At 45.4% G+C, this 15,607-nt stretch overlaps 1 protein-coding gene across 5 annotated transcripts in view; it reads right to left on the bottom strand.

The window, feature by feature from the left end:
* The window catches only part of GSDME (gasdermin E), a 106,473-nt gene that overhangs the window by 6,121 nt on the left and 84,745 nt on the right, over positions 1-15,607 (bottom strand). For all 5 annotated transcript variants that reach the window (XM_043872419.1, XM_043872418.1, XM_043872415.1 and 2 more), the window contains 4 exons: positions 14,573-14,693; positions 8,344-8,508; positions 6,320-6,447; positions 5,232-5,427 (listed from right to left, as the gene is read on the bottom strand). In XM_043872419.1, the coding sequence (XP_043728354.1) occupies positions 5,232-5,427; positions 6,320-6,447; positions 8,344-8,508; positions 14,573-14,693 (610 nt within the window). The remainder of the gene's footprint in view (positions 1-5,231; positions 5,428-6,319; positions 6,448-8,343; positions 8,509-14,572; positions 14,694-15,607) is intronic.

Below are 15,607 nucleotides of genomic sequence, written 5' to 3'. Positions count from 1 at the left end.
CAGAGCTGCGTGAGCCTGGGGACTGCACCAGAAGGGTCCTTCCCAGCCCCGGGAACAGGGAATCCAGATCAGTGTTATTCCAAACTGGTTTTAAATACCTCCCAGGATAGAACAGATGAGATTGCTGAAAGGACCCAATGCCTTGGGATACAACATTTGAGCTGAAAAGACAAAAGAGAAGAGTCATCTGCTCTATCAGCTGGCCCAGGGAACACTCATGAACTCCACCTCCTGTGTTAATTAGCAGCCTTATTTATAAAGGGCAGTGTGCTGCTTAGGCTGGAACCCAGCAGAGGACAATGAAACATGGCTTGTTCCCAAGAAAGGAAGGCTGCTGGGAAGATGGGGCAGCCCTGAAGATACCATCCTACCAGTGAACCCCCTACACTGCATTTAAAGGTTGTGTGTGCTTTCATCTCCAGAGAGGCTCCACCATTTCAACAAATCCTCAAGGAGGCCCTGATTCCAAGTCCAGAAGATGAAGATGGTAAATTCTTGTAGCCTTGCCTTGTGGAAAGATCCCCACAGCTGTGAAGGGCAGGAACACAGTCACCTGGAACATGACGTCCCGGCTGAGCTACTGTCACGGTCCTCTCACCTGGTCGTGTTTCCATCTCCTCACCCTTCAGGTGACTCCTGAGTCCCCTGTAATCATTATCATCCCTTATTCCTGGAAATACTTTATTTCCATGTTACTCAGTGGTCATTTCCTACCCTGAGCCTGGCTGAGGACATGGGGATGAAGAAAGAGCATCTGCTTTGCAGAGTTTGACTGAAGCAACTCAGCACTTGTGCTCTCGTGCCCAATTCCTTGCAACCCTGTGGACTGTAGCCCGCCAGGCTCCTCTGTCCATGGGATTCTCCAGGCAACAATACTGGAGTGGGTTGCCATACCCTTCTCCAGGGGATCTTCCTGACCCAAGGAGTGAACCCAAGTCTCTTAGGTTTCCCACACTGGCAGGCAGGTTCTTTACCACTAGCACCACATGAGAAGCCTACCATCTGATTTTACTACTTTACTTCCCTTGATTAATTCCCTTGAGGGTGGGGATATAGATTTTTCTTATACCTCAGCATCTGGCAATGCCTGAAACACAGTAGAGGCTTCTTCAATTGTTTCTGGAATTGAAATGACTTTTGATCTTTCATATTCTAAGTATTTAACAGATGAGACCTGGGAAGTTCATGCTTAAGGTCACAGAATGGTAGATAAAGTGTTCCAGGAGACCAGCCAGATGCTGAAACTGCAGTGCTTTAAACAAAGTCAAGGAAGCAGGTCCAAGACAGCACCATAGGAGGATCCAGAACTCACCACCTCCCACAGACAGACTGAATCTACAGCAGCACATGGAAGAGTTTCCTCTGAAAAAACCCGAAACTGCCTGAGCAACTCCTACACATCAGGTGAACTAGGAAGAAAACCCCACGACAGCAGGTAGGAGAGGCCAAGCACAATCTCCCTGTAAACCGCACTTCTGGTGCCACGACCCACACTCAGGAGGGAACTCAGAACCCGAGCTTCTCCCTGTGGTGGAGGGTTTGAACTCCACCCTTTGTGCTCTATCTGCCTCATTCCAGGGTGCTGACATCTCCTGGAAAGGAACTTGCGATTTTTGTGCCTGCCACCCAGATGACATTTCCAGGTCACCGGGCTCTCTGGCTTGTGGGATTTACACTTGTGGTCTATATATATTTATATACTTTAAAAGCTGCTGCCTGAAGGTCTGGCCTCTAACCAGCCTGAATCTGGGTGCTGACTGAGCCCCTCTTTGGGACACTAACAGGTGTTGACAAACCCTCAACTGTTGGGAGCCACTAAAAATAAGCTGCTTGAACAATCAGAGGTTTGAGAAACAACAGAGCGCTAGGGCAAGGTTGAACAACAAGGTTCTTTCTTACAAGAGACCACTCCCTCAAGACTCTGAGAGGTGACTGTTTTATCTTATGCTGGAAACAAACACAGGAAATCAAGGAAAATGAAGAAACAGAGAAAGATGTTCCAAACAGAGCAAGATAAAAATCTCAAAAAAGGTCCTGAAGGAAAAGAATATAAGTGATTTACTTGCTAAAGGGTTCAATGTATGATCATAAAGCTGCTTAACAAGCTTGGGAGAAGAACGGATGAACACTGTGAGAACTTCAACAAAGAAACAGAAAATACAGGAAAATACCAAATATTAAGTCAAGTCATAGAAATGAAGAATACAATACCTGAACCAAAACAGACACTAGTGGGTTTCAACCATACACTAGATGAAGTGGAAGAAAAGATCACTGAACTCAAAAGACAAGCAGTGGAATTCACCCAATCAGTGCAGCATCTTTTTGCAAACACAGCTTAAGAAACTATGCTACGTCATCTAGCAAACCAACATTTGCACCGTAGGGATACCAGAAGAAGAAGAATAAAGGGGCTGAAAACTCCCCTAATGTAGGGAAGGAAACAAACACTCAGATCCAGGAGACCCAGACCACATTAAAATGTCAAAACATAAAGACAAGGAGAGAATCTTAAAAAGCAGCGAGAGAAAAACAATTACAAGGGAACCCCTCCATATGGCTATCAGCAGGTTAGGTTTTTCAGTAGAACCTTTGCATCCTAGAAGAGAGTGTGGTATGATATAGTGAAAGTACTGAAAGAAAAAAAAAAAAAACCTTGCAACCAAGAATACTCTACCTGATAAAGTTGTCATTCAGAACTGAAGGAGAGAGAACGTTCCAGACAAGCAAAAGCTGAAGGAATTCATCACCACTAGACCAACCTTACAAGAAAAGTTAAAGGAACCTATTTAAGCTGTAATGAAAGAGTACTAATTATTAATAAGAAAACATATGAAAGTAAGTCTGTCTCACTGGTAAAGGTAAATATATAGTAAAATTCATAATAATCTAATGTGGTAAGGGTAAATTAATCACCTACAAAACTATTATGAGATTAAATGACAAAAGCAGTAAAAATATAGTAATTTCTTAAGGGATATGCAAGATAAAAAGATATGATTTGTGACATCAAAACCACAAAATGGCAGGAGAGGAGAATAAAATGTATAGCCTTAGAATGTGTTTAAACTTGTTACCAACATAGTATGTATAACAGTCTAAGCTGGCATGTAATCTTCATGGTAACCACAAAAAAAATGAGAAAGGAATCTAAGCATATCACTACAGAAAGTCATCAAATTACAGAGGAGGAGAGCAAGTGAAGAAAAGAACAAAAGAACTACCAAAGAGCCACTAAGTAATTAACAAAATGCCAATGAGTACATATCTGTCAGTAATCACTTTAAATGTAATTGTCTTTTGATTGGAGAATTTAGTACAGAGTTGCTGAATGGATAAATTAAAAACAAAACCATTATACTGCCTGTGGGAGACTCATTTCAGATGTGAGGACATATACAGACTGAAAACAAAAGGGAAGGAAAGATAGTCCATGCAAACGGAAACCAAAAGAAAATTGGAGTTAATAGGCCATCTTTATATCATAAACAGACTTTAATACTGTAAAAAGAGACAAAGAAGAGCACTACGCAATGATAAAGGAGTCAAGCCAACAAGAGGATATAACACTTTAAATATTTACACATCCAGCACAGCATCACCTTTTGGCTCAGCGGTAAAGAATCTGCAGGTTCAATTCCTGGGTCAGGAAGATCCCCTGGAGAAATGGCAACCCACTCCAGTGTTCTTGCCTGAAAAATCCCATGGACAAGAGGAGGTTGGCAGGCTATAGTCCATGGGCTCGCAAAATAGTCAAATACAACTGAGCACACATGCATGCATGCACATAGAAGCACCTAAATATATAAGAAAATAAGCCTAAAAAGAGAAAATGGACAGCAATACAATAATAGTAGGGGACTATTTAATACTCCCCTTTTATCAATGGCTAGATCATCCAGACAAAAAAACCAATAAGGAAAGAATGGCTCAAAAATACCTTTAGGCGAATGGAAATACAGCACATCAAAATTTATGTGATGTAGCAAAGGCAGTTCTAAGAGGAGAGCTCACAGCAATAAATGGTACCTCAGGAAACAAGAAAAAAATCTCAAAAAACCTAACTTTATACCTCAAAAGGAATAAATGAAACCCAGAGTTAGTAGAGGGAAGGACATCACTAAGATCAAGGTGAAAATTAAATACAGACTAATAGATTAAAAAAAAAAAAATCAATGAAATGAATAGTTAGTTCTTCGAAAAGATGAATTAACAAACATTTAGCTAGATTTGCCAAGAAAAAGAGATGCCTCAAATAAAATCAGAAATGAAAGTGTAGCTGATTGCCCAGAAATACAAGAGATCATAAGAGAGTACTGTGAATAATTTTATGCCAAAACATTGGACAACCTAGAAGAAATAAACTCCTAAAAACATACAACATACTCAACATCCACCTTGAGAAGAAGATGCAGGGACTAAGACTGGGCTAGTTTGTCAGCTCTTACCTCTCTGAGAAGTAAAAGTCCAGCTTCCGGGACTTCCCTGGTGGTCCAGTGGCTAAGACTCCAAACTCCCAATGCAGGGGGCCCAGATTCAATTCCTGGTCAGGGAACTAAAGATCTCACACCTCAACTAAAGATCTTATGTGCTGCAACAAAGACCCAGTGCAGACAAATAAATTCCTCATACAGGATGACCTCGTTCTGGTACCACAGACCCTCTGGCATGCTGCGTTCTGGATGGGAGTTGGTATGGAAATGTAGGGCAGGCTCCACAGCGCACTAATAACTGGATGGCCAGGATGGGTGTGGAGGTTGTAAAGGTGCTGGGCTCAGCATCCTAGTGCTTTGGGATGCTCTTTGCAGCCTCCCTGCCCTCACGGCCACAATGCTGCACTCAGGATAGGGCCATAAGTTTGCAAAGAGGAACAAGAGGATGAGAAGGACTGAAACACTGGGGGAGATAGCAGTTGCCAAATGATGCCTGGCAATGCTGAGTGGCAGTGGCTTTCAAGTGTGAATCACAGGCTGTCTGGGGAAGTGGTTTCCTGTGTGGGTGAGAGGGTATGCCTGCAGACAGCCCTCCCTGGCAGAGGAAAGAAAGTCCTCTCCAAGAGTGGAGGAGGCTAGCAGCAAGTCCATGACTTCATGGCAGTCCTGTAAACTCTCCTGCTTATCTTCCCTGCACTGCTTGAAAAGGTGGGAACCTTATGTACCAAATCTCCCACACAGTAAACAAAGCAATTTCAAGGCAAGAGCATTTCTTCCTTTTTTTTTTTTGATCCATACCTGCTAGCGCACTGACCAAGAAATAGGCTGTAGAGAAGAGTTTCTGGTTGTTAACCACATCCTCTGAGCCCAGACACTCGCCCTGCACACTGCACCCCGCCAGCCGCAGGAAGGTCGTGAGGTTGTGCTGCTGTGACGGCTTCAGCTCCCCCAGTGTCACCAGTGAGGGTGACAGGCTGCTAAGTATGTCATCACACTGCGGGATAAGGTTGGTAGGGGGTGGGAGAGAGAGACAGATGTAAAGCCAGAGGCCAAGCTGGGCACAACCCAGCCTCTACCTTCACAACATACAACACTCAGAGTGAGTTGGAGCATGCATACATGCTAAGTAACTTCAGTCATGTCTGCGACCCTATGGACTGTAGCCCACCAGGCTCCTCTGTTCATGGGATTCTCCAGGTAGTAATATTGGAGTGAGTTACCATGCCCTCCCCCTCCAGGGGATCTTCCCAACCCAGGGCTCAAACCCGTGTCTCTTATGTCTCCTGCATTCACAGGCGGCTTCTTTACAGTGGTCCCCAAATATAGGTCCACCTGGAGCTTCACAATAAGACCCTATTTGAAGTTCTTGCAGATGTAGTTAAGATAAATCTCAGGATCACCCTAGATTGGAGTGGACGCTAAATCCAGTTGTGGGTGTCCATTAAGAGACAGAAAAATAGACAGCCACATGAAGACAGAGCAGAGACTTGAGCAATGTGGCCACAAGCAAAGGAATGCCAGGAGTCCCCCAGCAGCTGGGGCAGGCACACAAGGATTCCCTCCTAGAGTCTGTGGGGAGCAAAACCCTGATGACACCTTGACTTTAGACTTGTGGCCTCCAGAACTGTAAGAAAATACATTGCAGTTTGTGGCAATTTGTCACAGCAACACTAGGAAACTAATACACCCTTCTGCTCTGCACATCAGCTACCTTTCTGCAGTTAGACAGCTAAGGGGCTGCAACCAAGAACAAAAGAAGCTGTAGGATTAAAAGGAGGTGAAGAAATTTCAAACACAATTTTACCCCAGCTCAAGATCTCTTATCCCAAGAGATCTAGTGCAGAAAAACAGGCAGAGACACTGCCTTGAGGTGTCTCCAGTCTTACCACTTGTTCCAGGACCACCAGTAATTCCTCATCCAACAGGACTGCCTGGAGGACGTCATTCAGGGCTGTCTGTTGCTGCTCGGGCAACTCCATGAAGGGATGGAAATTCCTCTCTAAGAGCAGAGTGGCTGTGAATGCAGCAGAGCACATCGGGTCTCATGACTTACCCCAGAATTAGGGCCAGCAAGCAACTCAGGCTTTTCATAGAGAACTGTCCTCTGTTCTCTCATTGACACTTCCAGATGCACAGTCAATAGTGCAACTCAGAAATAAAGAGTATTAAATACCACCTGTGTGTTTTTCACTAACCAGACTATTAAAGGAAGAAAGAAGGAGGGAAGGAAAGGAAGGATGGGGAGACAGAAAAGAGGGAAGCCAAGTTTTGTCTCAGACTTTTTCCTGATGACTCACTAAACATTAATTAAGTCTAATCAATTTCCTGAAAAAGTCATTTGCAGTTATTAAATTATCGTCTAAATTACCAAACATCAGTTAGGACTTTTACAAAGCTTCAGAGCCATACAAATTCCAAAATGCATTATTTTTCATATATTTCCAATACACTGCATGTTTTTTTGTATCCTTTAACATGAAATGCATGCTTTTCAAGGGACTGGCATAATTTTCATTAGGCAAACACAAGATAGCCACTTTCCCCATTCTTCTTTACCTGTCCTGGAGAAATGGTTAGAACCCCAGCTGGATCACTCAACACCCTCTTCAGGATGCCTGAGCCTCCCCCTTAAAATCTTCCTTTTTTAAGATAGTCAGAAGCGTCTAGTAATTTAAGCCCACTGGGAATTTGAAAACAAGATTTGATAAGCCAAAGCTTCCATATAGAGGGATGCATAGCAATACATAAATGCACCACCTCTGCTGATGTCAAATTTCAACAGTTATACTAAAAAACCACCCTATAAACCCAATTAGGTCCTCACCAGCCCTGGCCTGGATAGAAAGGCTGTCCTGGCTGCTCTAGAGTTTAAGGGCACAGAAGCGGGCCCCCATCCTACTCCCGCCTAAACCACCCAGCCTCCCTACTCCACCCCAGGCTGACTAGAATGGCCAGCTTGCAGGGTAGACTAGTGGGAAAGGAAATTATAAGAAAGCTCATCCTGTCTTGTCACTTCCCTGTAGTGCATGCAGTTAAGGCTGCAGCGGTTCTAATCTTAGGTGGCAGCTGAAAATCACACCCAAATATCAGGAGGAGGCCTGCAGCCCTGGCATTAGATGGGAAAGCCTTAAGAGTGGGCCTTCACTGCCAATTCTGTCAACACTGACATTTTTTGCTACAGAAATAAAAGCATCTATCTACTGGTTTGGGACTCGCTGAAGCCCCATTGATGAGTCTCTCTTCTTACCCTCCAAGCCAGAGATCTGAGCTGCTCCTAGCTCTCTTTAGTAAAGTGGAAGCGAAAGTCGCTCTTACTTAATTACTCATTTCTCTTTTTCCTTGCCCATCTCCTCTTCTACCATATACTGTACTCCTACTAATTCCCACCCTACTCCCCCACAAAAACTTTGTAAAACATAAAGTGCTGTGGAGAGCAAGAGGAAGTGCTGCAGGCACATGGCACGTACTGCCCGCCTTGTCGCTGGACGCCTTGGCACCGTACGGCTTCATGGGCCTCCAAAAGAGCATTTTATTTTGCAGTGCTGACAAAGCATTGCTTATCTTGGCAATGAAGCCTGGAATAAATGAAACAGATGTAAAACTTGGGTTCTCTCTCCTCGCTGCTGACTAGCTCTTCTTGGTAGTCCCCAACACTGCCATGGTTCAAATGAAAGAAAATGCTAGGCCCCTGACTCTTGCCCTCCTCAGCCTCCCACCACTTCCTTAAAACGGACCATCCAAGACCAGAGGTTCCCTAAGATCTGACCAAGGTGGGTCCTGCTGAGAACCAGAACTGACTCAGGCACCATCTTCTCTGTTCTCAGATGTTTTCCATGAACCTCTGGGGAATTCCTGGGGGCAGAGCAGTCAACTACCCATCAGCTAACCATGCCCCATCCTATGACAGTACCTTGTTTTAAAACACTCAGTGGCTTATCCTGGGCAGACAGCCCTTGCCCGGCATCTGGCATGTCCCAGGACGCAAACTCTTGGAAGGACAGGGGGTATAGCAAGACAGAGTTTCTTCTCCTTTGCTGCTCAAAGCCACCATGCTTCCCTTGTAGGAGGCAGAATTCTGTAATGGAGGAGAAAATGACAAGCCAGGCAGAAGGGTCAGCCTCATTGGCACATCCCAGTCCCAGCTTTACCTAAGTCAAGAAGGCAGGGAGGCACATCCATCCTCTTCCCCATAAACCTGCTTCGTACATGTTAAGCTGTTTGACCAAAGTTCAGCCACTTCCTACAAATGCCAGAGAAATGGTCATTCCTAACATAAGGCTCTCTGAACAGGCAGGAAGCAATCTTCCAATCATCAGAAGTATTTCCTTAGCCTGAGTGGAACAAACCAACTCCAACAAACAACCCACGATACATAAATGAGGAAATTTGAATCTGATTGATAAATCTGATCTGACTGAACTGATATTACACAATTACTGACAATATATTTAGGTGCACAAGTGGCTACATGGCTCTTGGAGAGTCAATTTTTCTTCATTAACAAGCAGTAAAGTTTTTACTGCAATTATATGAATGAAACTTATGTAGAGTGGGAAAATCCAGACACAAAAGAATATATTCTACATGAATTCATATGAAGGAAAATTAGTTTTTTAAAAAGCCTTATCTTTTAGGGATGTTTCCATATTTATAAACAAAAATATATAATGCCTATGATTTGCTTCAAAACTATTTGAGTAGGGATGGAGGGAGGTGGGGAACTTATAGATGAAACATGAATTATCCAAGTTAATGAAGCTGAATGGTAGGTAAATGGGGTTCAGTATATTATTATCTGTACTTCTGAACATGTGTGTAATTTCCAAAAATAAGAAGTTTTTAAAAATAATAAAAAGAAATGCTCCTTAAATACTTTCACATTTGAGAGCCCAACTAGGGTAACTAAGTTGTAGGTAAAAATGCAATGGTGTGTTCTTGCTAAGCAAAAACTGTGTGTGAACTTAAGAATGAGGATTCTCCTTCTGACTCACTTCCTAGAGTAATGAAAATAAAAACAACAAATGAGACCAAATTAATCCTAAAAGCTTTTGCACAGCGAAGAAAATCATAAACAAAATGAAAAGACAACCCTCAGAATGGGAGAAAATACTTGCAAATGAAGTCACCAACAAAGAATCTCCAAAACACAGACAGCTCAATGCAGCTCAGTAACAACAACAACAAAATGACACAATCAGAAAATAGGCAGAAGATCTAAATAGACATCTATCCAAAGAAGACACACAGATGGCCAGCAGGCACGTGAAAGATGTTCACCATCACTGATTACTAGAGATGCAAATTGAAACTATAATGAGATATCACCTCACACTGGTCTGAATAGTCACCATCAAAAAAATCTACAAATAATAAATGCAAAGGAGTGTTTGGAGGAAAGGAAACCCGTCTACACTGTTGGTGGGAATGTAAATTGGTACAACCACTATGGAGGTTCCTTAAAAAAGTAAAAATAAAACTACCATATGATCCAGCAATCCCACTCCTGGGCACATGGCTAGAAAACCATAATTCGAACAGATACAGGCACCTTTGCACTATTTACAATAGTCAAGACATGGAAGCAACCTAAATGTCCATCAACTGAGGAACAGAAAAAGATGTGGCACATATGTACAGTAGAATAATAAATAATATTATTATTAAAAATAAAATAATGCCATTTGCAGCAACATGAATGGACCTAGAGATTGTCAGACTGAGTGAAGTCAGAGAAGGGACACATATGATAATTGCTTATATGTAAAATCTTTTAAAATGGTACAAATGAACTTATTTACAAAACATAAATAGAGTCAGAGATAGAGAAAACAATTTTATGGTTAACGGGAGAAAACGGTAGGGGTGGGGGATAAACTGGAAGATTGGGATTGACATACAGTAATTACTACATATAAAACAGGTAACTGATAAGAACCTACTATATAGCACAGGGAACTCTACTCCATACTCTGTAATGACATATATGGGAAAAGAATCTAAAAAAAGAATGGATTTATGTATAATTGAGTCACTTTGTTGTACACCTGAAACTTAACATGGTAAATAAACTACACTCCAATACAAATTTAAAATGAATACATATACACATAAACACAGAGGAAAAAATGTTTTTTAAAAAAAAACACATTCTCAGGTAGTGTAGGTCTCAGTGGATCATGGATGGGGGCAAGAATCTGCTTATTAGAAGGCACCTGAAACTAACACAACATTGTAAATCAACTGTACTTCAATAAAACATTTTTTAAAAAATAATGTGCATTCTTTTCATGCTTCTATTTAATAATCTGTGTACAGGCTATGGAATGAGAATGTGGCTGAGCCTAGTACTTGCATGACATGTGGAAGGTGTGGGTATTAACACATTTGGAATTGGTGTGGGCACTAATGACATCCATAAGATAGGACAGTCGTCAAAAGACACATGAAACAAGCTTCCACTTACTCAATCTACCTACACTCCTGGGCGTCCAGGATGCCCCCGGCTCACTCCACCCTCTACACCAGGCACCAAGGTGGGTAAGTGTGAACTGACCCCCAGGTCATGCTCTCCGAGAACAAGGAGACCACTAACACAGCCTCAAACGCTGCCCAGAGCCCCGTGGGGCCAGCTGTGTTTTGGGAGTCCACAGCCCAGCAGTGTTCTTCCTTTACACATGCACAGCTCCTTTGAGGGCAGCACCAACTCCTTCACTCTTTGCAGCATCAGACATGTTGCAAGGAGCCAGAGATTCAAAAGGACTACAACCTAGGCTTTGACGATGAGTAACACACAAGTGGAAAAGGTGGAGGGGGTCACTGAAGCCAGACTGGCAGGTGCAGAGAAAGAACCAGTGGACGAAGAAAGAACTTCTTGGATGAAGCAGTGACTAAGTAACCCCCTGAACCCTGGTAGGAATTAGCTGGGCCAAAAAGAAGGGAGCACTCTCCAAACAAAGGCTCACGGTAAGAGTGGAGAGTTCTCAAACGGTGAGTTAACTTTGGAGGTGCTGGAGATGAGCAGGAAGGCTGGACACAACGTGCCTAGGAGTGCAGACTTTATCCTAGGACAAAGGGAGCCTCAGAAGGTCATTCAAGAAGGTGAGTGAAATGAGCAAACATGTATCTTTAAATACTCACATTAGCTACACTGCTAAAATGGGGAAAATTCGAAGCCTAGGAGCCAGTTAAAAACCTGTGATGGGAACAGGGCAGGGGATGTTGATACTGGCTTTTGGACCTGCAGAGAAGTGCACAGATCCAGGAGGGTGGAAAGCAGAGGTTCTCGTCCACAGGTGTCCAGTAAATTCATGCTGACACTGCTCTATTTAAAATGCACAGCCAGCAAGGACCTACTGTAGAGCACAGAGAACTCTGCTCAACATTATGTGGCAGGCTGGGTGGGAAGAAGGTTTGGGGGAGAATGGATACATACATTGTGTGGCTGTGTCCCTTTGCTGTCCATCTGAAACTATCACGACATTGTTAATTGGCTATACCCTAACACAAGATAAAAAGTTTTTTAAAAAAAATAGTTCATGCTGAAAGGACACGTAAATGCTTAATTCTACAAAGCAAAGACTAAAATTCAGATGACAACATGATGTTTCTGATTGGCCACATAACAGGGGAGCTGTTGACAAAGAGAGGGGTCCACAGCTGAAGGAACCCCTTGGCAAAGACGGGCCCACTGATGCCTCTCCCAAGGGACACAGAGGGAGTGACCTCCTGGCAAAGTTTCAAAAGACAGGACCGTTGTCAAATGTACTCCCACCCTGAAGGTGGGAGGCGAGATCAGACAGCCTCTTTAGGGTCAGACCAGCGCCTGCAGGGCTGTTTATAAAACCAGATTAGAATGTTGTGCAGGAAGAGCAACAGAAAACACAGATGGGAAAAAGAAGAGCTGGCTTAAAAATCAGTGAGTAGCACAGAACAAGAGCCTGACCACCACGCGGCGCAGGCCGCACCGGCGGCGGGAGAAGGCTGGGGTGTGGGAAGTGAGCCTGAGGAACCCCGAGAGCTCCCCAGGGCCCCTCTGCTCAGCAGCACAAAGAGGAGTTTATTTTCAAGACAGAGGAAGCAAGCCAAGATGAAAGGCTTGAAATGGAAATGCAAACAGGAGAGCTTCCCCAGGCAAACTGTCTTTCCAACCCCATCTGAGAAAAGAAAACCCCCCTGTCGGGCGGCCACGAACAGGGCAGAGCTTGGACACCTACCTCCTCAGAGAAACAGGGAGGGGCTCCCGCGGGTCCCAAAGCCTGGAGGGGCAGCCCCAGCCACCAACGGGTTCTCAGAACCCTCGCGGGCATCCTCCATGAAGGCCAAGCTTCCAAAAGGCCTGACAAGAGTGACACCCCCAGCACCAGTCCATCTGCATGGGATAACCAAGGCCCCGGCAGCCAGGGCCTGAGTCACACGAGCCCCTGTGGGCCCCTGTGGTGACACAGCACGTCACACGCTGATAACAAGAGCCGAAAAGTGAAAGTCGCTCAGTTGTGTTCGACTCTTTGCGACCCCGTGGACTATACAGTCCATGAAATTCTCCAGGCCAGAATACTGGAGTGGGTAGCCTATCCCTTCTCCAGTGGATCTTCCCGGCCCAGGAATCAAACTGGGGTCTCCTGCATTGCAGGCGGATTCTTTACCAACTGAGCTATGAGGGAAGCCCTATAACAAAAGCCGAAGGGAGAACTTAATCTCACAAGGCAGTGTGTTCAGTGGACAGAGTCTTTCAAAAAGAAAGAACGGAATAATAATCACATCTGGGATGACCCAATTTTGGAACCATGGACCTAAAGGATGCTGATCACAACTCTTGGTATTCCTGGTATCCCGTGCATCCCCGACCAACCCCTGGACCAGCTTCCCACAATTGGCAGCTTCCCTTTTCGTCACCTCCCTGAAACACAGAATGCTCCGTGTGTGAAAGAAGAGGGAGGCTCAGGGGCAGCGCCCCCGTGCCCCTCACATGCCCACCTGTCTACTGTCCCACGGACAGTCAGCGATCTGAGAGCCCGTGGTAGCTGAACAGTGATTCCTCAAGTGGCCGAGTGAGGGCAGAAGCCTGAGTCCCAGAAGAACCTCTCATCCCCGGCCTGGTCCCCCCATCGGACAGAAAACAACCGGGGGAGGGCAGGAGGCAGCCACGGATGTGCACGGCCCGTCCAAGCACACTCTTATGGTGTTCTCACCACGGAAACAAAGTGCACAGGGATGGTGCAGAGAGCCTGCATGCAGACGCTGACCAGCTGGGACAGCCCCCTCATCTCTGCCCTCACACACACACCTCACTCTCCACCACCGTGTCTGAAGCAAACCACACAGTTTCTTTTCACCTGTGAAGAGGTCACTGTGAATCTCTAAAAACTAAGACGACTCTTCATAAACAAAGCTACAATAATATGACCGTACCTTAAAAAGTTAATTATTTATGATGTTACATATATTCATTTATGTCCTCAAGAGGCAGTCAGTTTTCTTGGGCTCCCACGACCTCTTGGAAAGAGTGTAAGGGAAGAGCCCTGAGCACCTAAGAGCATCAGTCACATCAGCTACTAAAGCCTTATTTTCTTCAAGTGACACAGTGAACTTCCAGCTTTGAACACACTGGTGATCAGACAGAAAGGTCAAATGCAGCTTTTGGGGCTTCGTGCTGGGGGAAGGGCGGTAAGATAATCGGGATGACGACAGTAGCCAAGGTGAGTACTTAATAAGCCGCCAACGTTCCAGGCACTTCACACGCCTCATGTAACTTGCTCTTCACGGCAGCCCTGTGGGGAATGTCTTTCCTCTCCCAGACACAGGAAGCCGAAGCTCAGCAGGCCTCAGCTAGCTGCCTGAGACCTCACAGGACCCGTGGCACTCGGGCTGATGCCCCGGTCTACTCCACCACAGAGCTCACGTCCTTCCCTCTGTGCCCTGTATGTGAAGCACACGCCCCATGCGGACGATGCACCAATGCCCTCCGATCACGGCCTGCCATCTCACTTGCCCTGGGACATCCCCCGACTCTTCTGATACCTCTTTCCTCTCATCCCCAGAGCAGCAGGGGATCTTCTACAAGATGAGCCTCTGGGTAAAATGGGGTGTCCCTCCGCGATGACTCAACCCACCTCCAGAGCCCCGAGCTGAGGCACACTCACCGAACTGGCCATCTGCCCTCACGTACAGCTCGATGACGCCGTAGGCAATGGTGGTGGGAGCTGGGATCTCCAGTACCACGTTGCTGTCCCTGATGAAGTTCCCATCCTCCATCGCTGACACCTGCAGGAAGGGTGCATGCTCCCACCTGTGTGCTCAGGCTCCCCTAGGCTTCTCCTGCCTCCCATGTGGCCAGCCTAGGCCCCGTGCCCAAGAAGTGCCGGGAAAATGCCCACAGAACTGGGGGGAAAGGAGAACCAGCCAGCAGGGGTCAGGATTTAATCCTTGTCGGCCTCATGATGTCCTACACACATTCTAAAGTCAGTGGCCAACCTGTAGCACAAAGGCAAGAATCCAGAGTTTGGGAGATAGTGAAGTTAGGTCTATGGTGCTGAGTAAAGAAGATAATAAATAAGACAACTTCCTATTTCCCTCATGGAGGATTATGGAAACAACTTTGAAATCCTAAGAAAAGCATCAACGGTAAGAGTCTGACTAGGAGAACCTAGCTGAGAGCAAGATCCCCTAAGCACGTCCTCCCAGACCGGGTATGTGACACGCTGTGCCATCAGATAAAACCGGGAAGAGGCCAGAAGGAAGGGGCAGGAGGAGGAGAGAAGGATGGCCATGAAATGCCGAGTCAACAGCAAAGCTCTCTCCTTCAGACCCTGTCACAAATCTGGCTCTTGCCCACCAAGGCCTGAGGAGGAGAAGAAGTGGCCCAGATGCTGGAGATTAGAGGTCTTTATAGCAACTTGATCTTGGTCACAGTGTGATGACTACCAACCTCCGTACACCCCAGCAGACTCCAGGCCTTTCGTGGGGGGTCCCTGTGGACAGAAATACTGGCAGGGCCAGCTAAAGCCATCTCCCATCAGCCCTCATCACTCTGTCCAGCCTGCCCACCCCCAGGAGAGTCCAACTCCAGACCTCAATCTCCACCTCCTTCTAAATATAACATTACTGGGTCCTCTGGTATAATTTGAAAGTTACCCCAAGAAGTAAACTTCTAAGAGCCGAATATTAGGCCCTATGGA

Source organism: Cervus elaphus, chromosome 18 (assembly GCF_910594005.1).
Source record: "Cervus elaphus chromosome 18, mCerEla1.1, whole genome shotgun sequence".
Taxonomy (NCBI): Eukaryota; Metazoa; Chordata; class Mammalia; order Artiodactyla; family Cervidae; genus Cervus; species Cervus elaphus.
This window is presented reverse-complemented; position numbering and strand designations above follow the sequence as displayed.